Source organism: Zeus faber, assembly GCF_960531495.2.
Source record: "Zeus faber genome assembly, chromosome: 18".
Taxonomy (NCBI): domain Eukaryota; kingdom Metazoa; phylum Chordata; class Actinopteri; order Zeiformes; family Zeidae; genus Zeus; species Zeus faber.
In genome coordinates, this window is record NC_137210.1 from 4,269,072 (window position 1) to 4,293,980 (window position 24,909).

At 42.3% G+C, this 24,909-nt stretch overlaps 1 protein-coding gene and 1 long non-coding RNA gene across 2 annotated transcripts in view; one reads left to right on the forward strand and one right to left on the reverse strand.

Annotated features, from left to right (window-relative positions):
* thsd7ba (thrombospondin, type I, domain containing 7Ba) overlaps positions 1–24,909 on the reverse strand; it is a gene marked incomplete at both ends in the record, with an annotated part of 194,351 nt that overhangs the window by 44,696 nt on the left and 124,746 nt on the right. The window contains 3 exons of the mRNA XM_080019515.1: positions 4,284–4,462; positions 6,272–6,541; positions 21,191–21,375. Of these exons, the coding sequence (XP_079875641.1) occupies positions 4,284–4,462; positions 6,272–6,541; positions 21,191–21,375 (634 nt within the window). The remainder of the gene's footprint in view (positions 1–4,283; positions 4,463–6,271; positions 6,542–21,190; positions 21,376–24,909) is intronic.
* On the forward strand, positions 14,691–15,281 carry LOC307244432. The gene is made up of 3 exons (XR_013844648.1): positions 14,691–14,757; positions 14,943–15,048; positions 15,155–15,281. It is a non-coding gene; the product is annotated as an uncharacterized lncRNA (long non-coding RNA).

Genomic DNA, 24,909 nt, shown 5'->3' on the forward strand with positions numbered 1-24,909 from the left:
TTTTTCATTGCTTGTGCACAAACAAACAAACATTTGTGTCTTTGATGGGTCTACTAACACACAAACTGTGAAATAAGAAGAAGACCAGAACACCTCAGAAGCTCAACACATTCTAGTGCAATCAAATGTAGACACAGACACAGGAAAGCACTGGGAAAAACGTGGTGAGTAATTGTTTTCCTGAATTTTGCTATTTCTCTCTCTGTTTCCTTACTTTCCTTTTCTGGAAACCCAATTTCATTTTTGAGGGGGGAAGTGGTTATCTTTCGTGAGTGCTGTTGCTAAAGTCAGATCAGTCAGATCTGTCAGATCAGCGTTCTTTCTTTTGTTTTTCTCCTCGTGGAGAATGGACCAAACCATGTGCATTATGGGGGGGAGCAAACGGGATGTTTGGGTTATGGTTATAGCTTTTAATTTTCATCACATATTATCATTCAACATTTTTGTCTCACAATCAAATACCGCCCCTACCAGGCTAGGGCCCCATGAATCATCCATGGCCCCCCCCCCCTTAACAACGCCCTCGCTGAGACGACCCGCTCACATTTGCAGCCAAACTCCATGTCACTTTGGGCTTCAGTAGAATTAGAACCGCCCTCATCTGAGTAACTCCACACATGGCTTGAGTGCCACCAGGGAGTGCTCTGTTGGCTGCACACTGTGCACACTGTGACCTGCACAAATCTTTTAAACGAAAGAGGAAATAAATACCAACTATCCGTGAAGAAACTCCAGATGATGGAAATGTAAGTATTTACAGAACAATTCTGCTGTGTTTCTTTCAAAAAAGAAAAAGTGTGTGGTAGGTTGACTGTAGGCGCAATCTGCTGTGCGTTTCTCCAAACAAAACAAAACAAATAAAAATAGTGTGTTTTTTCTGTCTATGTATTTCTTTTATTTTATTTTCCGAAGTTTACATGAAACAAAAAATCCCTGTGTGCGGTGTGTCCCGGTGCGGTGTCCCCCAACAAGCTTGGAGAAAGGCAAGACAAGTCGGAATAAACTTTTAAATTGCGCCTTATAGATTTAGAGTGAAGATTCAGCAACTGGATTGCTTATTTCTCTCCTCAAATTTGTTCAGAAACAGATTTCGAATCATCAGTCGGAGACATGTCAGTCAACTTAAAACAGTCTGAGAACGGGGCATGGAGGAACGGGGCATGACTCATCGAGGGGAGCTAATTGGGGAGAGAGTCAAGGAGAAAGTGTCCCCATTACGCACGATTTTGTTCCATACCGTTCCATGCGCCTTTTGTTTCGTTCCGTAAAGAGATATTAAAATAAATAAATAAAATGCTCTGGAGCACCAATTGGGGGCACCACATCGCTGCTGCCAGCATTGCTAGCGTGCATCGTCGGCACTGTCAGAGAGCGAGAGCGAGAGTGGGGTGTCCAGAGTGATCTATGACAGAAGGGTTCCAGCAAGAGTGAAGGGGAAGGTACAGGACGGTAGTGAGAGCAGCTATGTTGTACGGTTTAGAGGCGGTGGCACTGACAAAAAGGCAAGTGGCTGAAATGGAGGTGGCAGAGTTGAAGATGTTAAAATTTTATTTGGGAGTGACAAAGATGGACAGGATTGAGAATGAGTACATTAGAGGGACAGCTCAGGTTGGACAGTTTGGTGTAAAAGTGATAGAGGTGAGATTTAGATGGTTTGGACACGTGTGTAGGGGAGATGAGAGTTACATTGGGAGAAGGACGCTGAAGATGGAGCTGCCAGGCAAGAGGAAAAGAGGAAGGCCAAAGAGAAAGTTTATGGATGTGGTGAGGGAGGACATGCAGGCGGTCGGTCTAAGGGAGGAAGATGCGCAGAACAGAAGGTATGGGAGGCAGATGATCCGCTATGGTGACCCCTAAAGGGAGCAGCCCAAAGAAAAAGTAAGAGTGTAGAGGCGGCATTCATGAAACAATATCCCCTCTTTAAACCATGACCCTTTGGGAGATATGCTATCATAAAATGTTCACGGGCAGGACAAAAAACTAACAGTCAAATATCAAAGACTCCCATCAGTGTAACCCTTCCTTTCTCAATATTTTCATATATATATATATATATATATATATATATATATATATATATATATATATATATACAGTACATAAATATTTTTTTATCTATATATATTTTTTTTCGTCAAGTCTCTGTGTTCCCAATCTGGATAAGACCGGAGAAATAGCGGTGGCCTACTGCAGGAGTCCAACAGCCTGATGGGCAATAAACCCTGTCATTGAAATGTGAGCAGAATGTGACAGCTCTGTTCCTGTGACCTCAGAGGGCCTCGCGTGACGCCATCACCGCTGAGAGTGATTATTATCAGGCAAAGTCACTTTAACAGTCACTCAGGCGCCACTTTGCAACGCACTGGGGCAGCAAGTCTGTGGCTCAAGAGTCATCTATATCTAAAGTTCTGTCCTATGTCGCGATTTAAATCTCACATTTAGATGCATTGATTAGGGTTCATTCTGGAATTGCAAATAGAATTTAAGTTCTTTTTTTAATTACATTACATTACATTTAGCAGATGCTTTTATCCAAAGCGATTTACAATTATTCAAACACTGACGGACATCAGGAGCAATTAGGGGTTACGTGTCTTGCTCAAGGACACTACAGCATGCTAGCAGGAGGAGCCTGGGATCGAACCAGCAACCTTTAGATCACGAGACGACCAGCTCTACCTGCTGAGCACCATTTTCTTTTCCATTTTCAAGGACTTCATTCAAAATAAGTATAATTGATTGTAATTGATCGGTATTAAATAAAATACAATACAATCTTAGTCTTAGTCAATTTTATATATGAAAATATATATATATATAAAAATCTCATTAATCTCATCATCTACTTATGTTATCTAGAAATGTCTATTTCCAACCATGCTGGATTAAATTAAAATTTACCTGACAGTGATTTTGAAATTGTTATATTACGTTACCATTTGAATAACAACCCCAGGGGGAATATTACAGGTTTTCAATGATCATGTTTTTTTTTCAAGAATTTTTCAAGCACCTCAGCACTAAAGAGAGGTACTTTCAAGCTATTCTGCTATAATTCAAGCACTTCAAGCACCTAGGGGACCTCGTAAGAACTCTGTGTAATAAAACATTACGTCGTATCACGTATGGTTTCCTTTAGGATGGTTTCTTCTTGAAATAAAAAAACAATACAGCACAATCTCCTCTACAATAACACCATCTCAACTCACTCACTTCCCAGAAATACAAGCCAGGAACGTGTGACTAATTCAAATGTAAAACCTCTTGGCAAACTGCACCGCTCCTTATTTAGCAGCCCAATGTGTTAGCTTCAAAACACCAGTGACCTCCCCAATTACATGTACCGCTGTGCTGAGCAAGAACGCATCAGTCGCAGGGAGACGAAGGGGTGTCCTCATCTGTATGCCTTTGCTGCCCACCCCCCCTACATCCCCAGCCCAGGAGCAAACGCATCCTGACAAACCCGGAGAGCTATTGGTACTGTCGAGATACAATTCATTCGATGTTTTTTTTCTCAATAGTCTCTCTGCAGGCGCCAATGCAGCCCTAAGAACAATCAAGCCCAGGAAAGCAGCACTTTGACTCGAGAACAATGCCAAAGGGTGATGAGATTTGACTTTGTTTGCAAAGCATTGCTCTGTTCTCCACGAGAAACATTGAGATGTAAAATTCTGAGCAACACGGGGGCGATGCATGCATTGCAGTGGTTACGACCCATGAATTATAACGCTGCAAGATGTTCGTCCAAAGGGCGCTGTCTGATCTCATAGTGTAATGCATGTGAATCTCGAAAAAAAATGCACAATACTCACAGAATACAAAGAAACTGATTATATGTAGATATGTTTTCCATTTGAAGACAGACTGGCGGAGTCACACGGGGCTAAGTTTGAATAAAAGAGAAACTGATTGGATTTAACTCTATTGTTTCAATTTCTGAATTTTGGAAAATTGTAATATCAATACTTTGTTTGGAAGAATTGCAACCTTTTTCTACTGAAATGAAAAAATGACTGAATATGTTCCGTGAAATGTTTTGTAATGTAATAATAAGATCGTACCCTTAAAAAGATGTTAGCCACTCCCATTATGTATATAAAGCCAAGATATTGATATAGAATCATATTCCATCTCATCAATATCGGATTGAATCAATATTGAATCAAATGGTGACCCTTTGTCTTTAAATCAAATTGAATCCTGAGATCTGACCTAATACCCAGCCCGAGAGTGATGCCACAAGTCACCTATGGTTTAGCATGCGGCGTTCCCGCCTCACTCACCTGGTTCTTCAAGTCCAGTTTGGGGCACGGTCGACCCCCATTGAAGGCCTTCTCCCGCAGCCACTTGGACCTGATCTTCAGGCCGCCGCCACATGGGGCGCTGCAGGCAGACCAGCCAGACCACTCACTCAGTTTGCAGTCCAGTGGACACGGGATGTAGCACACCTCTGTGACGTAGCCTGCAATCAGACATTCCAAGGCGGTGGAGATTGTCGTGAAGTGTAAGACAGTGCTGGCCCAGGAATAGGAGCTGGGAGATATTAATAATGCCAGGGGTAGTGCCCTGACCCTTCTCTGTCAGACCTCTGACTCAATGACTCATTCTGCAACCGAGCCCGGGTAGACTGTCCAAGATGGTTTCATAATTATATATCAAGACAAATTTATATCACTGTGGCACTTCTGTGCTTAAGTGGTGTAAGTTTTATGCACTTTCAAACCTTGCCTTTCAGATTAAGAAAAAAATGTTTGTGATAAATAGATCACCAGCAATTCTACAAGTACTGCACTAAGTACTACACTCTAGGGTACTTAGGGGCAAATTCCCAAAAGCATTCCACGGCTTTTGCAGCTGCTAAAACTATGCAAATAAGTGAAAAAGAAAGCGTGTAATTCACAAAGTGCCCACAAATGGTGAAATGCACCTTTAACTGTGCTGCCACGAAAATAGTGTCTTGGTGCGCCGGAGCTATTTGCATGTATTTAAATTAGGTAATATGCATTCATTTAGTGCAAAATTGGCCACTCTCTATGTAAATGATTCTCACTGCAAAAAAAGTGCAAACCCCAACGTTAGATAGCCACAGGCAGTTGGCAGTTAGAGTGAAATAATTTGCATCTGCAGGGAGCTGGTGGTAACTGACCACCCCCCCCCGTAATGCACATAGAGACCCCATTGAGACCCGGTGAGACCCCAACAGACCCCAACAAATAAAAACTGTGTGTTTTAATTATTTTTGAAGTATTTTTTTCAGCTCCATGTGTCCTGTGTCAGGCTCCAATCAATTCTTATGGATTACTTAAAGGGGAACTATTATGTAATACCCCTCAGACTATGCACTCAAGACATTGTGACATGCCTCAAAACCAGACTCTTCCAAAACGGGCTGTTTCAGTGTGTGTAGCTTTTATTGTGAATGAGCAGCCAAGCCCCTAGTTCTTAGCCAATGGGGTTTGAGTTTTACTCTGGGCTCCATTTTATTTACTTGATAAACTTTCACTGATTTCACCTTATCAGTACAAATTTGAGGTGAGAAATCTTCACTTCACTGAAGGCCTAATTTAAAAGTTAGTTCTAATTTTGGTTGCCCTGTTCCAGGCTTGTGGGAGACACCGCACCAGGATGCACTGGGACTCTCGCATGCAGCGATTTTTACTTTCAGAAAACAAAATCAAATAAACAAATACATCTACAATAAAAACACACTATTATTAGTGGTTTTGCTTGGAGAAACACACAGTGGATGGAGAAGATGACCATATAAAGAAATCCGTGATGAGCTGACGTCAGCTCGTTCAGAAAGAAAACCTCTGAAAATCGAGTGTTCAGGTCTGAAGCCTGAGCTTTTTTTTCACAGTGATTACTTTGTCATTCGTTTACCTCATTATTTCACACTTTGGTGTAATATGATCATCTGACATTGTAACATAAATATGACAGAAAATAAGGAAAAGCATCACAGGTCCCCTTTAAACTAACCATATACAATCCAGTCACGGAACAAAAAATAACTTATACCTCTTTTTAAATACAATGGACAGTTCAGGTTTGTTTACCAACTCTACCTTGCAGTAGTGCGTTGCTCTTGGCTGTATTCTGGACTGCATTGATAGTTGGTAAGGTGGATGTACCATTAAGGAGGGAGGTAGGATATTGTGGTTAACTGGGTAACTTCAGTCTCCAATATAATTTGAATCAATGTAAGTTATGGATGTTACGTTGGTGGTTGAGAATTTGAAAACAGTGTTAGATCTTGAGTGTCATCTACCTGACTCAGTGCAGAGTGTGAGGTCGATCGGGTGCCCTTGCTGGTCGAGGCAGGCCACAGCCTTGTAACGCAGGCCCTGGCCGCACTCCTTTATCCCCCGGGAGCTCGTCCAGCCCTGCAGGGAGCCGACGGGGGCCACAGGGTCGGGGAGGATGCAGGATGACCAGTTCCCAAACGGCTGGAACAGAAAGTCATCACAGGGACACGCCTCCGTTTCCACCAGTGGGTACAGCTCCTCATCTAGGCAACGCTCCTTCTTCTTACTGCGCCCTGAGAACAATGGTCATCGTCCAAAAAACATGGCAAGAAAAATAATATGAATATTCCAACTGGTTGATTTGAGGCAGGTGGCTCAAAGACAAGTGGTTATGGCTTCTTAGCTGCCATAGGCATGCGCAATTGAAAACCAACTGAGAAGCATCTCACTACCTGCAAAATTGGCTTGACCAATTTGCACAATATCACAGTCAAGTGACAGTGAAACAGAAACAGTGTTTGCACAAAACTTATACAGTTATCCTCCTTAGACAGTCCATAGAGTCAAGAAAACTACTACTGTTAATTCAATCAAATACCACTCTGTGATTTGGCTCATTAATAAATGTGCTGCCATCTGGTTAGGAAGCTGACTGTACTGTCATCCAGCTTGGCATACAACACAGAGTATTTGTATGCCATTTCAAGACAGATTTAATCTGCAAGTGGAGTTCAAATGCAATTCCACTCTTTATAAATCATCAAGAACTGCTGCAATAACTCTGTCTTGTGGACGACCTGTGGGAAGACAAGAGCACAGTTTTTGTTGTTATACAAGACTGCCACCAAATCCCCTCTTTGGAAAACGTTCTTACCATGTTTTGATCTATAAATAGCTAATCATCATTACTTCTCCAAAAGGGGGAGGGTGTGTGTGTGTGTGTGTGTGTGTGTGTGTGTGTGTGTGTGTGTGTGTGTGTGTGTGTGTGTGTGTGTGTGTGTGTGTGTGTGTGTGTGTGTGTGTGTGTGTGTGTGTGTGTGTGTGTGTGTGTGTGATCCACCGGTGAATGCATGGGACTTGTCCCAATGAGTTCTGGTGTATGGGGTCAGAACTATATCATAGCACCTCAAGACCTAGTAAAATTTCCGGGAAAATGTCGGTACGGTACGGCCCGAACAAGTACGTGAAGTAGGGGTAGAGCTGAATCCGAATACGGTATCGGTGAAGCACAAATAGTAGGTTTTATATATTTATTTTATATAACATTTTAAAAAGTAACATTCGAAAAAATGGCAAGTCTGATCCTAACCATCTATTCAAAGACGTGAAACTGAAACAAGTCCAGTCTCTACGGCGACAAGTTTTTATATTCTTCAATTTTATTATTTTTCCAATTAAAAATGCCACTCAGACCCCCATAGACTGTCATAGAAAACACAACGAAAATAAGCTTCAAGAAGTTGATATTGGTGGAAAGAGCAAGGTCTCTTTCCCATTCCATGGTGGGTAAATACATTGTGTCATCTGTTTTTTATAAGAGTTTGCACATTCTGGAAAAGGTTTTTTCAAAATTGCCTATATGAGAAAGATGTTCAATCATCGGAGGTGGTTGGAGGATGTTGTTCATTATTTTTACTTTTAGAGCTCGCTGCAGTTGAAGGTATTGCAGTAAACTGTGACCACCGATGTCAGAACTTTGGGTTAGGGTTGGGAATGATAGAAGTGAATTGTCTACAAAAATGGATTCCAGATGAATAATACCTTGTCGTTTCCAAGACCTGAAGATTATTTGTTTGTTTTTAACTACAGTAGCACTCCTGGCTGTGCCAAATTGGAGAGAATTTGTTTGGAGATGGAGCGTAACAACTGAGGGGTGAATTCACAAAAGGATTGCGTGGCCCCCACAATCCTCCCCCGCGATACTGGCTCTCTATTCCAGCCCCAATCCTTGACTCACTTTTGGCAGGTCCACATCCAGGCAGTGCAATATGCCACTCCAGAGAATGGCTCCAGTTATCTGTATTGAACATTTATTTGAAGCCCTTACAGGAGACAACGGTACTTTCCTTTCTGTGCTACCACGCAGGTGAAAAGTTAGATACATTTTTTTTTCTGGGTCAGCAGCAGCAACACCTCTTGTGCAACTACACTGGGAGAAAACGGCAGAAGAGTGAGCGCTTCATTCAACTGAATAGAGCATATTTTGAAACCCCTTTGCACTTCAATTTGCAGAGTTGCACCGTCTTGAAGCCAATTGGGAAGAGTAATGTAATGTGGCCTGTGAGGGGGGGGTCCAAACCGTAAAAGTACTTTGAGGAAAAAAAAAAGAATTCTAAAATGCAGAGTAAATGCAGAGTTCAGCTTCTCATCAACTTCCAAATCCTCCACTTATCTCATCATTGTTTCGTCATCAACTCACTTTGTACTGTTGTTCTGTTCTGTCCCTGTTTTAAGTCATCCATACTTTCTCCATCACTGTGACTATTGCGTTTTTGAGAGAGGGCGCGAGAAGGTGGAGAGTCGTTGTAGAGAGGAGGAGCTTATCGGCTAAACCCCAGCTCCCCTGTCTCCCCTGTCTCCCCCTTCTCCCCCGTCACCCCCGTCTCCCCTGTCTCCCATCTCCGCATTCCTCCACTAATGGGGAGAGAAACGAATGCGTGTCACACGTTAGACCTCAGTTTGAGCAGCTATTAGCGCCACACTCTTGCCAGCATCCACTACATGGTATTTATAATTAGTCATGTCCATTACACCCAAGGACCATTATGATGTAGGGAGATGAGGAAAGCCCAGCCAGAGAGAGAGAGAGAGCGAGAGAGAGAGAAATTGCATTTCACTTTCACACTGTCATTGCCTCCACCACTGCCACAACAGACAACACCTGCCAAGCTGTCACCGACCGCTGAACAATTTTGTCTTGTGATTGACTGGCAGTATGCTTGTTTTGCATCGTTGGAACGCATCATCTTGCAATGATACATGTCATCTCAGTGCTCTCTGTGTCACTCTGACACAAGCTTGCTGAGGTAACGTTTAAACCTGAGCAACAGGGGGAAACAGGGCAAAAGGGGAGGGGCGGGGGGGGTTTCCAAAAAATCGTATCGCCAGTCAGAAAAGTAAAAAAAACAAAAAAAACATTTACAGAATAACAACAACTTCTACAAGTGTACTACAGCTCTGTTGCGGAAATTACAGTCTCAGTGACACAGTGTGTCACACAGAGAGAGAGAGAGAGAGAGAGAGAGAGAGAGAGACAGAGAGAGAGAGAGAGAGAATTCCGGCTGGTGGAACACAGAGCATGGCTTAAGTTTGGCAACTGGACTGGAGCTTGGCTGATTAGACAGCTATCCCCCTCGTCACCCCACTCCTCAACCCCTGCCACCCCTTCTCGGCTCTTAATGAGCGAGTGGATGGCAGGGGTGGAAGGAGAGGACACCGTGAGACGGAACAGCTACTGGCAGAGCTGATCCCTCGCACTCCAGTGAAAGGCTGAACGACTTGGTTCCCACACTTTACCGGGGGGTTTAGTTGAGGAGCAATAACAATAACGCACCCTGGGAGGACTATTTTTAGATCGGTAATTAATGCTTTTCTGAGAGGGCTTTTGATTAGATTTTGGATTTGGATCAATTAATTGGGTTCGTGGAGGCTCTCGGTTTGTGCAAAGTTACCCGACACCGTGATACAAAGCAGACAGGCGTTTTACTGGGTCTTACCTCCGGTAGGCAGCCTGCCTCCAGCCACGGCTCTGATGTGCTGCTCATAATGAGTTAAGCTCTCCAAGGAATAAACAAGCCACTGTGTAATTACCGTCATTAAAAGTAAACACCTTCGCTCCTGTATTGTAAAATAAAAGCTGGAGCGAAAGTCCCTTGACTTCTGCCAGATGGAGAGAGAGGGGGAGTGGGGCGCGGAGGAGAGTGGGAGAGAGAAAGACGACAGATAACAAACGACGGATGGAGCGCCCGCGGTGAGTTCCATTGCAGTCCTGCTCTGGCTCTCTTTGTAAATTGGCATACTTTTAACGGACGCTGGGCGTCCTCTGCCTTCCCACTGCGTTCCCTCCGAGCAGTCCATCTGTTTGTGCCTTGGAGAAGGAAGGCTTGATGCAAACACCCCTGGCAGAGCATGAGGTCACGCGCTGCCGCCCTGCCACTCGCCGGCAATCTGCTCCATCTACAGCTCCGCTCTCGCCTAAACTGCGATAGCGAAGCCAGCCGGTGGGGTGAATCCATGTCTCATGGGCCATTTATATTGAAACTGCTAACTCACGCACAAGGTGTCGGATCTTTTTAGTGACGGAGGTCAGGTATACAGTGTCAGTGGCCCTGAATCAAAGAAACCCATGACAGAGAAAGGGAGCGCCGCTTTACTAGGGCTGCAGGAACGACATTCAAAATTTGAATAAAATTTGAATATTAAAAAATATATTTATCACTATTCGAATGCTGAAATTGCCATTCGATTGTGTATTTTATTTTTTTAATAAATAAATAATTGGTTATAAATGTTGTGGCTAATGTTAGCAAATAAATTCACATGTGATGAGCAATAAAGTTCAATAAAAATTCATCCAGTTTGTTGCACAGTGAACACACAGAGAAAAATATTCCCAGTAACGATGTGGTAAGTCTGTGTCTGCAGAGATGCACAACGGACGCACTCGCACGTTTCCCTTTCCTCCGGCGTTTCACTGTGTGTACAAGGGAGAGTGCGCCTTTGACCAGAATGTCCTGTAATTCCACTGATGTGGCGATGAAAGTGGGAAATAAACGTGACCATCCTCGAGGGAATGTCCTCTAGTGCAGAAGTTCCCAGCGACCCGGCTCGTGGACCGCGCCGGGCAGCTGGGAATTTTCCACCAGACCGCGAGAACGCGGGCGGGATTTTTTCAAGAGGGGTATGCGATCTGCGATTTCATTTTGCTTCTCCAGCAGAGCCCCCCACCCCCACTACTTTTGAGCATTAAAAATGATTGAGGAATATATGCACCCCTACGCCTTATATGTCAGGCCGATCCAACAGGAAAGCCGAGACCGCAAAGGTAATGTCTGTAAATGTCTGTATGTCGGTAATGAAATGTCTGCAATCAAAAAACGCATGCAAAAGGCACTTTCCATTTGCACGGAAATTTATCACAGCGGGCAGCCTTTGAATATGAAAACAGTTTTTGTAGCAGCCGTCAAGCTCATCTCTTCCCAGGAACATTAGTGGGACTAAAAAAGATTTATTTTAAAAGACACACAACACAGGGTGCTAACATGACGAGCGGAAATTATTTCTATCGCAAGTCTGGTTTTTAATTTGTTTTGCCATCGCTGCTTGTAAAAGACAAAGGCAAAACATCTGGGTTACTATGATATTAATTCTATCATGTGACACTCGGGCCAGCCTGGAACATTTCTGTCATGGATCCCCTTTGGACAGCTGCCATTGCTATTGCAATGGCAGCTGTCATTGCTGCTGCAGTGACACAACTCAATTAAGCCTCTGGCTCTGCAGTCGTCCAATAAGGCATCTAATCTGCTGTAGCGTTATCACCACGTTAGAAATTAAAATTGCACTCTTAAAAAGGGTATGAATTTATGTAGCGTTATATGGTTTATTAAACTATTAAATTATCATATTAACTGACTTTAATTTATGAGGCACCACTCCCAATTCTGGGAGGAGAGCAAATAAACCAAATGAACTATGATGATCAGTCTTTTAAGTCTCCCAGGGACACTTTAACTAAGACACATTCGTGAGGTAGGAAGTTATGTGACTCTTTCATCAAAATTATACAATAAGGCACGCACTACTGGAAGTTAACGACTAAAAAAATAGATTAAAAAAGTAATTAATTAATTTATTCATTCAACATCAACCATCATCAAAATGCAGAATTGGAAGCCTTTCGTCTTACGGATTGTCATGGTGGAGAGTTTCAGCGGGCTCTCCAAAGCTTACATGGACCGAGTTGAGTCCAGTCGTTTTGCTCAGTCGTTGCAGCTCGTCCCGATTCTTGTCCCGATTCTCAGCCACGCCGTGTGGGAGTTTTTGGCCGGTGGTTGGATGGTGCCAGAAAAAGAGTCCAAAGTTCCTAACTAACCCTTGGGAAGGCTCCAGTGCGGTGTGCTCCGTGGGCCATGATTTCACTGTTACGCAGTCGGTCCGGGTGAACTGATTCGACTCTCGGATGACTTCCGGGTTGAATGGGGATGACTTCAGTGTGCTTCTCTTGTTGTGGTTGAGCGAATAAATATAGCTACACTGACTCTAATCAGTTAGGTTTGAATCTTTTGTGGATTAGTTGAAAACAAAAGGTGAATAATGAATTTTAATGAATAATGACTGGATTTTGAGGAAATATGGGTACATTGAGATTGAATTAACAATTTTTATTTTTATTGTTTTCATCTTTATTTAAAGCAAAGCCACTCCCACCTCCTCTCGCTGTCAAGTTTGTGCTTCTTTCTTATTGAGTTTTTATAGAGTTTTTATAGAGTATCCTGCGGACGGTCTTCTGGGACTTTGACTATGTTCTCCGGTGGTTCTAACATCTTTTGTTCTAGCGTCTTTTTGAGTGTACTTCCACCTTTAAAGTAAAATAAAAGTTCTTAAACTAGAATGAGAACCTGCCTGAAGAATCAGTGGTCAATGGCTTCTTTCAAAACACTCGCCAGTTTTCCAAGACTCCTAATAAATGGCACAAAATCATCATCTTTAATCTGGTGAGTCTTGTATTTTATGTCCTGGTCTAGGGGACAACGGTTCTCCATGGGGGCTTGGATCAAACAAAAGAACGCATGTTATGTGTGAAGAGAGAGAGGGAAAGAGAGGTGAGGGGGGTCTGTTGATTCAGTCTCGGTCGAGGCAACACACAGTCATTTGGTCCCCTCGTCCAGTCCCAATTGGCACCTCCATTGTTTGGGGATGCAAGCGGGGGTTCACTAATCCCCTCCTGTGAATCTCTGGGGAAGGGAGGCCAGCCTTGGCTATGTCCACTACACTGCTCCTGACCACAGTCCACATTCCTTTTGATCCCAGGGTCTCAAAAGGGTAAAAGCACGGCCGCACAACGCAAGATAAAAGGGATTTATGAGCAACCTCCTGGGTTGGGGGGGGGGGGGGGGGGGGCACTCCTTTAGCTGACCCACCCCTGCCAAAAAAGTGAATACGATCCTTTGTTCTTGTGCCGTGTTTGATAAGCATGACAGGACAATGCAAAATCAAAGGATGTGCATTATCTGTAATAGAGGCGTGCCTGTCAAATTACATCAAATTCTTGAGCGCTTCACACAACGTCTGAAGGGCAAGTTACAAAAAAAGAAATACTAATGCTTCTGAAATTCAAAGTCTGAAGAATGTACAAGAATTGGGGAATATGTTACATCACATGATCGGTAGAACCAGAGAATGCCAGTGGTCAAACATGGTACAGATGTGATGCTCCTAGTCTTATACCCGCCGCCAATCGATCCTGCACGCATTAACCGTCAGAAACCGCGCTTTTGGATAGAAGTCGAAGGACTGACCTACTTGTAGCTGTTTATGCCCCACTGAGCGTGTGAGCGACCAAATTCTCCTGCAAATGAACCCTGAAGATGGGGCAAGGGCCCGTCCCACGTCTTAGATTTTTAAGAGCATAATAGATTGAGACGGGCCATGTTTACTACAGCCCCTAAGGCAACGCATCAAATATTCATGAAGACAAATAGTGCATAGCCGGGTTTGGAAGCCCAGCGTGTAATTCAGACTTTGTCGTAGACAGTTAAAATAAAGACATGACAAACTGTCGGGGGGGGGTCCCCTAATTTAGAAGACGACAAAAATAAAAGATGTTAGTCTAGATTATGTACGCCAGGGACTGAACAGAAACTGGACTGAACACTGCAAATGAGAGGCACTTTGAGTCGAATGGTGATTTTACCTCTGTGCTAATGCTGTCCTAATGTTTGGGGAATACGGGCTGGACCAAAAGTACTGGAGGAAATAATGGAGGAATTTTGGAATTAATGCAGGAGAAAAAAAAGGAAAAGCGTGTGCACAGTAAGCTCACAAAGGCCCATGTGGTGAAGGGGAAAAGACACATATGGGATTACGGGGCACACAGAATTTCAGGGAAGTAAAAATCTTTCCGAAACTTTGAACTACAACTTATAGTATGTCAGGATTTTTTTTATATTTCTTGTGTGCTGCTATATTATGATTGTTCACTCTGCTATGTGAATGCCATTTGCATGTTAAATCGAGAAACTCAATATATTTGGTAAAAAATAAGGCTTCCTCTTGTCACAAAGATTCTGGTGGCTTGAATTTGTTAAGAAGAGAATGATGAGAGATGTTGTGGTGGCCGCTCCCATGCCCACACAGTTTACGTTTAAACAGGATTTGGTGGTGAACTCGCGACGGGAGCGGGTGATCTCGCGACGGGAGCGGGTGATCTCGCGACGGGAGCGGGTGATCTCGTGACGGGAACAGGTTATCCAGCGACGGGAGCATGTTGTGATCTCGTGAGAAGACGGTGAGTACAGATAGAACATGGCAGCGCCCTGCTGCACTAACAATCTGCTCCAACTTAGACAAATAACAAAGTGAATTGCAAAAAATATATAATAATAAAAAATTATATATATATATATATATATAAAAGGAACACTGCAAAACCAAGTGAAGGACCTCTAAGATAATATACTTTTTTGCAACAAGTATGTCATGGAAGAGGATCAGGACCGGACGATCAATAATCCAGCGAAAAGAAAGAAGACAGACTCAGCAACAGACACAGACAATCTAATCCTGAGTTCTGTAAAAGGTTAGTGTATTGAGATGAAATTAAAAAGAAACTGGAAATGCTTAGTCAACTTCTCTGAGATATTTCTGAGATCAAAGCCAGCCTTGATTTCCTGATTTCCACACAGTTGGCGAGATGCAAAAAGACAACGCGGTTCGAAAAACCTCTGCGAGGCGTCTCACAATGGAGGTGGAAATTCTAGAAAAATAAAATAAAATAATGAAAGAGACTATCCTGGATATACAATCCAGAAGTATGCGGGACAACCTCATCTTTTCTGGGATCCCAGAGAATAACACCGAGTCCCCAGAAAACATGGTGAAAGACTTCCTCCACACCGCCCTGAAACTCACTATGGACACCGTGAAGCCGATCAACTTCCACCGGGTTCACCGACTGGGACATCGTGTGGAGAACCATCCCTGCTCCATCATTGCCAAGTTTGAACACTTTTATCACAAGGAGCTGGTTAAAAGCAAAGGACGGGAGCTGAAAGGAACCACGCTGGGTATGAACGATCAATTCCCCAGGAGATCAATGACTGGCGGAAGGTGATGCACCCCATCCTGAAGGAGAACTAGCAGAAGGGTAAACGTGTATAACTGGTTGTTGATAAACTATATATAGATGGTCTGTTATTCCAAGACTCCTCCACCACACCCTGGTTATTCTGGTAATTAAGTATGTATTTTGGTAATTCTGGTAATCATTTACTGCGAGATGTAGAAATTAGCATGATATCTATGCTATCTATGTCAGGATTTAAAATATTGCTCACTCTCAACACCTCACCTTCCTAAACCCCCCTCCCTACTTCTCTCATCATCTCACCTCCCTAATCCCTCCCTCCCTACAGCTCCCATCACTCTCACCCTATTCAGTCTCTCACTATATGTATGTCTAACTCTGCAATGTTCTATGTTTATCTTTGTCTATTTGTCATTTGTTTGTGTAGATAGGTATCCCCACAAACCTCCAGTAATACTTTGTACTCGGACAGTAAAAAGGAATTTAAAGGAAAAAACTCAGACTTATCTATGAGAAAGCATGGTCATGGTAGTATAGCTATTGCCTTGGATGCACCTTGCTGCTGCATGGGAAAACTGCAAATCCACATCCATCAGCCCCTAACTAACCTCAATGACACCCATTAACTTTGTTAGTTGGAATGTGAGAGACTTTGGCTCACCTGCTAAACATAGCAAAATCCTAAGTCACCTCACCAGGATGAACCCCAGCTTCTGTCTACTGCAAGAAACTCACCTCGCTGCATTCGAACACCTAAAACTCAAAGCTAAATGGGTTAATCAGATGTTTTCTGCATCATACAACTCAACTCAACTCAAATAAATAGGTATTTCTATATTGATCAATAAATGTATCCCATATCAAATGAAACTACAATATCAGACCCAGAAGGGTGTTACATAAGGATTCACAGAATTTTAGGTAATATTTAATTAACCATAGCTAATATTTATGGCCCCAATGAAGACGACCCAAATTTCTTTCTCAATTTATTTTCTAAACTCTTAGAATTCTCTGACTCAATTATTATATTGGGAGGAGACTTCAACACAGTACTGGATCCAAGTTTAGACTGTTCTCAAACCAGACATAATCACAAATCCTGGCGTTCGTCGGACACTATAAAACAATATGAGGTATCTTGCTCTTGGCCATTGTCGGCAATCAAATAATCCACATAATAGAGAATACACATATTACCCACCACTCCACCAAAGCTTCTCTAAAAATCAACCTTTTCTTGACAAGTATCTCTGTAATGTCCAAAATCACTAATCCTGAAATCCATCCAATTTCTGATCACGGGCCGATTAGTTTCAACCTCATAAATGAAACCAACCAGAAACCTCCCGGCAGGTGGCGGTTTAATGCCTCACTTTTGACAGATAAAGAATTTAACCATTTTTTTTCCAGAGAATGGACTTCCTTAATTGAACTGAACGACTCTCCAGAAATATCACCATCCTCACTCTGGGAAACAGCTCAGTTCTAAGAGGTAGTATTATTTCATGCTCCACTCACAAGAAAAAAAAATGAACAAGAATGCCAAAATACATTCGGAAAATGACTAAAGGAGTTGCACTCCCAACAAGCCCACTCACCCACTGAGCAAATCTGAAATGAAATCTAGACAATAACATCTCAACTTGATAATATCATCCATCAAAAGACACAATTCCTCATGCAACGAATGAGATCATTATTTTGAATTCAATGACAAATCAGGTAAATTTCTTGCTAATCAATTGAAACTCGATAGAGAAAAAACACTTATTATAGCCATCAAAGATTCACAGGATAGGATAACATACATCAATAACAAAACATCAATAACATATTGAGAGACTTTTATAAAAAGGTACAGAATATCACTCGGACACTGAATCTCATATACAGTATCAAACATTCACTCATTCCTTGATGATATCGACCTCCCTAAACTTTTGAAAGAGCAGGCTACCACATCAGATCAACCACTTACTCTAGAAGAACTCAGGAAAGTGCTCTTCTCTATGCCTCAAAAAATAAATCCCCAGATTGGATGGCTACCCAGTGGAATTCTATAAACAGTTCTGGCCACTTATATCCCCATTATTCACCAGAATGGTTACAGAGATTCAGTCAACCTCCACAATGCCTCACCAGCATCTGACAATTTGAGTAAATTGGACATATCTCTGGATTTGGCTTTGGAGAGTCACCCATTCAATGGATCCTCTATAACTCCCCATCTGCTTCTGTCATCACCAATAGCTACACTTCACAGCGTTTCACTCTACAACTCAGCACAAGACAAGGATGTCTACTCTTCCCTTTACTATTCGCCATATTTATTGAACCCCTTGCGGCGGCCATCCGTCAGAACAGTAAAATCGTTGGCATTTAAACAGGAAACTCTGTCCACAAAATCACTTTGTATGCAGATGATATCTTGTTGTACGTGCGGAACCCAACATCATCCTTACCGGAGGTGTTCAATGTTATATCTAAATTCTCAGCTATATCAGACTATTCAATAAATTGGACCAAAACCACGGTCTTACCACTCAGTTAGGGGGGGTTTCAATGCTAACCCAGAAACTTCACTTAACCATCACAACAGGCAACTTTACATACCTTGGTATTGATATCTCCATCAATGTGTCAGATTTGGTTACCCTTAAATTTACTCCATTGCTCAAATCCACTGAAGAAGACCTCATTCAATGTAACAACCTACCCATCTCACTTATCAGTAGAATAGCAGCAATGAAAATGAATATACTACCAAAAATAAACTATAAATTTTCAATGACCCCAGTGCAACCAACAGTACATTGGTTTAATACTTTAGAATCGATAGTCAATAACTTTTATTGGAAATACAAGAAACCAGGAATTCAACTAGCAACACTACAGAAAAACAAAGACTGGGGAGGCCTAGCAGCCCCAAACTTCAGAAACTACTATCTAGCGAACCATCTTGAATTTATAATTAAATGGTTACAACCAGAGTAACAATTGGGCCATGGATGGTGAGATATTGAACAAACAGAATGTCAGGAGTTATCATTATCTGATCTCCCATTCTTTACTGAATCTATAAGGAAACATAAATGCTTTAAAAACCCATTCATCACAACAACTCTGTCAGCCTGGTGGAGATTCCTCAAACTCAGTGGTCACACTCTGTCTCTAAACAAAATCACGCCAATTTGGCACAACCCAGATTTTCTGGTTAAAAACAGACCAATAAACTTTAGGTCTTAGAAATGATGAGGAATTACTCATCTGGAACACATTTTTGAAAACAATTTGCTTATATCCTTCCCAACCTTGACCCAAAGGTATAATATCGGTGGCAACGGCTTCCTTCAATTCCTTCAACTACAACAGTCTCTAAAGGTTCAAATCAAATTGACGAACAACATCCTAAAACCACTTCCAATGATTGAACATCTCACTTATATTGGTAATTTAAAAAATCCCTTTTCCACAATATACAAACTTTTATTAAAAACAGATGAGACTTTATCTTTACCTACAATGGAATGGGAAAGAAACCTCGCTGTTCCCACGGATATCAACCTGTGGAAAACAGTGCTTTAGGGCCCTTTCTGCTGCTTGGAGGCGCCCCAAAATAAAACCGACCTTATACACCAGAACCAATTGGCAAAAGTCCTGTACACTCACCGGTGGTCACCTTACACACACACACACACACACACACACACACACACACACACACACACACACACACACACACACACACACACACACACACACACACACACACAGGCGGACCCATCACACACACACACACACGCACACACCACCACACGTGCTTTGAATGCACCCCACCACCCTCCTGGTTGCATTCCTCTCCTTTCTTCCCTCATTTCCTCTGCCATAACTATGACAGGAAGAGGCCACGAGCCCAATTGCTGTTCCAGTTTTCCTGGACCTGGTTTACCTTGTTTTTCAATGCGTGTTGTCGTCCGATGTTTATGTATTTCCATCTACATGTTGTTGTTTGGTTCTATGTTTAATTGTCTGAATCTCCCCCTCTTGGAGTAGTGATTAGTTGTTTATAGACCTAAAAATGGTAAGATCGTTCTCCAAAGAGGGGGATAGGTGGTGGTTCTCTATTACCAAAAACTGTGCTCTTGTCACTCCACAGGTCGTCCACAGGACAGAGTCATTGCAGCAGTTCTTGATGGTTTAAGAATGAATAAAGCGCTGCATTGCAGGTTGAGAACTTGAACTCCACTTGCAGACTAACTCTGTCCCTGATGCAATGGCATACAAATACTCGGTGTTTTATACCCAGCATGCTGACAGCACAGGTTAAAAAAATAATAATAATAATAAATAAAAAAAGAAAAAAGAAAAAAGTTTAAACCGGCTTTACGTTTTCCAGATTTTTGTAATTACTTATGTTTTTACACACTACATTTCAAAATGCACATACAAAATAAAAACAAATAATTTTGACACATTGGTTTTGTTTCATATAAAATAAATACTTTATTGATCCGATTTAACTTCGTCACCCCTGCTGTCCGACCCATCTTCCCTGCTGGAAAGGACTCAACAGCTGCAGGGCTTAACAAGCTGTGGAGGAGTCCATTTACAGTAGTTTTGACCTCATAGGGTGGATGGTTTATTTTGTATTTACTTTAAATATAATAATAATAATAATAATAATAATAATAATAATAATAATACCCTTTTAAAGATGAATGTTCTGTATTTATCTTGCACGTATTTAAATATGTGCACTTGTGTTATTTAGACCCATGATTAATAGTATTTAGAGTTAAATCATATGTGTGTCTGACATTTCTTTCACTCATCTTGTGTCTTTTTGGTTTGGCCATGTCCCTATATGTGTTCCCTCCTATTTCATTTGGTGAGGTTCATTTGGTGTGTCTAGTTGTCCTTATTTGTTTAAATTGTAAGTTGTTTAAATTCTTTTGACCTATTTTTTTGTTTTATCATACTTAAGTTAATTTGTAAAAAGTCCCCCTGCATTTGCTTTGCCATCCTTTGTTGATTATATATTTTTGGTCAATAAATCCTCATTTTTGCCTCAATCTACCTGCAACTCCTGTGTCTGACAGCTTGGTCCCTCACATATGTACTCTGTAGCCGAGGTTCAGAAATAGTTTTGTAAGTGTTTCTTCAAGTGTGTAATATGTTGATCTGTGATGTTTAGATAGCTTTAGTCCTGCTAGAGGTTCTAAGAATCAAAGTTGTTGAATTGAAGTTTCCGGGCAACAAAAAAACCTCACTCAATGAATTGAGTGAGAACATATTGGCTTACGTTGGCACAGATCGAGCCAAATGAGCTGATTTACAGAAGTGCAACACAAGAGTCAATAAAACCCTGAAAAACCTGATCAAATGCATGGTTTGTGACCAATTTTCCTTTGTTGCAGTGTCAGGATCCGTTCATAATATTGTGAGCTTTCTATTTTTGAAAAGGAGATGTAAAATGTTAACACAGCTGCAGCAGAGCGGTGAGTTTCTAGTAAAATGTTAAGCGAGATTCTGCTATGAACAGTAATGAATGATGGAAACCAACGACCTGGTTTTAAAACTTGTTACTTTCCACCTCAGCTGAGTGAAGAGGTGTTAAACGTCTCTGCCATACCTGTGAGGGAGCGTCTGCGGCGTCGGGTGCTGCCACAGCCTTCGCACTCAGAGAACTTTGACCAGGCGGTGAGGGTGCAGTCATCCTTGCAGCCCACGCGACACTCTCTGACCTGCAGGGGCAAAGCTCCAGCCCACCTCAGGCACTCCGTCATGTCGGCCCCTTCCCCTTCCTCCCCCACACAGCTGATTCCTGGGGACACACAGGCAGGCGGGTATGTCGCTCTGATTAAAAATAACCCCCCCCGTACCAGCCCCAAACACATTCAACAGACTCTCCCATCTCCATCCAGTAAATGCACCAGCTCCTGTTCAGGATCTGGGCTTTGACTGATGGCAACAGACAGAGCGGCAGAAGTTCAAGCACATGGGTCTAGAGAATAAGACATTGCTTTGTTCTGATGTATTGAACATGCTTTGCCCTGATATATTGAACATTTTCTCAAAGAAAATATACGTTTTGACAGCACCGAAACGTCATCACTCCAAAGGTTAGTCGGTTTCTTGTTAGGACTTTGTTAAATACTGTTGCAGGGGCTCAGTGAAAAAACTTTGTGAGGTCTCTTTCACTGACGCAAGTCTTATAAATAAAAACAGATTAATTTACAAGTCTGTCAGTGTGGAATTCAAAGTGCCTGGCCAAAGACAAATGCAAGCATCACAAATGCAGCGCCATGGCTGCGCTGTCTGATGTCTAATGTCGAGATAATTACTCGGAACACACAGCGAGACCAGATGGCCTTTTAGATTCTTTGTTTTTTTGGGGTTTTTTTACGCAAAGCTGATCATGCAATACTTGCTCAGCTACAAACTTGAACTGCTCGGTTGAACAATATATAGCAATTTGATGTAAAAATTATTTTTTATTATTTTTTTTGCTAATTACAGCTGGACTCATTTTCGTAATCCAATTAACCACGCCCACTTAAAAAGACGGGACAGAGCTAGTGCTACGTTGAATGGCAAGTAAAAGAAAAAGAGAGGAGACAGAGTGATCTTTTAGAAACAGACAAAAAGCTGTGGACTGGTACTGGGTCTTGTAACATATGGTACCAGGCCGCGAGGTCGGTATGATTCGGCCAAAGAAAAAAGTGATTGTCCACAAAACAAACATGCTCATAGGAGTGGTGGGTGTGTTACGTGCGCAATGATACTGTAACAAACCCTTGCTTTAAAGGACAGGGTGTGTTTTTATTTTTGATTAAAATGTATTTGTTTTCATTCATTTCCTACTTGAACGAAACAAAATAAAACTGCAGTGTCACCCACGTCTCTCTGTCGTTCTCTTTAACTTTAACTTTTTAAACTTTTTTTGTAAAAACATTGTTGTGGTGTGTGGATGGGTTGAACAGCCACAACTGATTAACGAGCTTAACGAGCAGCGGGTTTAAAAACCCCCATCCACACTCACACTTGCAGCCCTGTCATAACATGTTCCAACCGCTCCTGGCTAATTCCACCTAGCCGCCGCCCTACGATAAACTGGTGTTAACAACCCCCTGTCGTCTGTGCCGGAGGGCCCTGAAAACGCCACTTGGGTGGCGTGTAGTGCTGAAACTGCCACAATTGCAAGGCCATGGGCCCATGGCCGCAGCTGTGTTATTTATTTTGTTTTTATTTTATGTTGTTAAAGCACGAGTTTATGCAATCTGCATAAATGCACTACTTCACCATCCTAAATAGCTGTGAAACTGACTGACCTTCCGACTGACTATCATCCTGCTACTTTGCTGTGGCAGTTGGTGTGACTCACCGGCTGAGATGTAACAAAATGTGCCTTTTTTTACCCACAAACTTAAAACACCTATATTCTTCCTGTATTTTAGCACGTATTAACTGTAAAAAAAAGAATCATATATATATATATAGATATTTTAAACCATCTTCTCCATAAGCCCAAGATTGTAAATTGATTTAAAAAAATACCTGATAGTTACTACTATCCTACTTTAACTAGCACACACAAACCAGTATAATGTATGAAATCTGTAGGAACTGGGCCATATTCATGGAAAGAATCATACACCATTGTTTTATGATTCTAATAGATTTTTTCTTCTATGGGCAGGTTACCATGGAGGACCTTTTTAGGAATATACACACTACAACCCTGTCGGCAGAACTATCATATCCTTCCACAGTACAGAGGCAAGCATCTCTACTTTGTCTTAAAAGAAGGAACGAAAAACAGCTAGTACTGAAAGAAAGACAAGTACATAACTAAGCCAGAGCTACAAACAAAACAAAAGCTTGCTTTTATCTTAGAAAAAAAAGTACTTTGTATCTATACCTTGTTGATTGAGTGCTACTTGTGGATGCATAGTGATGTTGTCTGGATGGAGTGCCTAGGTAACGAGGTCTGAATCATGATAATCGCCCGTCTTAACCAGAGGGGGGCGGGGGTCATTTCCCTAATTGCCAACGTTGACATTTTAGAGTGCACAGCATTAGTCGGGAGGGGGAAAGGAAAATGTCACACAAAGAGGGACGACGCCCGTCTAATATTGCCTCTTGTTTATGTACCGGGCCTTTTATTCAAACAGCTTTCATGCACTTTCCTTTTGGGAGGGTGGGGGGTGGCTGTTATCATGGAATCTGACCACCCCTGTCACCAGCACCCTTACCCAGTGGCATAACATGATGGTGATAGTGCAAAGATTTTTTCGGACCCCCCGTCCCTGCAGACTCACGCACCCACACAGTCCCGGCTCTGGGCCATTTTGCCACTCTAGGGGGGGTGGGCTTTTGTTTGGTTCAATGAGGAACGGAGTAAAATAAAACACTTTTTTTCTATTTGAAGGAACGGGGCAAGGGGACGCACAGTGGAGTGCAGTTCGCAGGCGCCCAATCCATGCTGTGCCGATCAAGTGTGCCCCATTGCTGGCGCACCGATGGGATGTGCCCAAAACAGCCAATGGGCCACAGGGCAGCTGCACCGGTCGCACTGGCAGTACCTATGCCACTGCCCTTACCCGAACGCCTTTAAGAGATCATTGATCTACAAACATGCCTTTAACACAGCATATTGATTCCTATTTGACTTTTAAATTTTGCCCTCTAACAGAAAATGCCAGGTTTATCCACGCCCACAGAGACTGCATGGGATTGCGGTCGAGATGCAAGCGCTCTGAAAGGCATTGTTGAGGGTCGATGATAGCTTAAGCTGAAATTAGTTAGCAGGGAGAGCGGCCCATTGGTTCATTTTCTATACTGACACTGGGTAGGGCCAATCACCAGGCTACCCCATCCTCTGTTTCTTGTGTCAGATAGCAAATCGACCCAAATCCCCTTGCATCGCCTGGTCTTTTATAAACAATACACCTGGAGTGAAAGGGCCGACAAGAATGACATTCTGTTCCAAATTCACAAGCCAGTCAATTTCTAGACCAATTAATTTCCGCCTCTCCTCAACGAGGCTCCATTTGCATCATCTCCCGTCTTAATGGTGAACATTCATCGAACGGGTCATTGTTGATTATGCGTCTTCTGACGGAGGTGCCACCGTTCCCAGCTACCGTCCATGAAGATCCTCGTCTCTCTGTTTAGGTTAGTACTGTTCGAAGTCGTCGTCCTTTAAACACATCACACTTCTAATCGAGGCTTCCTTTCTGATGACTTACATTATCAAGATTTAAGGATGCAGCGAAGTGCTTCAATCTCTCTTTTGTTTTTAATCTGACAAACTATCTGCCTATATATTTATTTTCAAACTATGGCAAT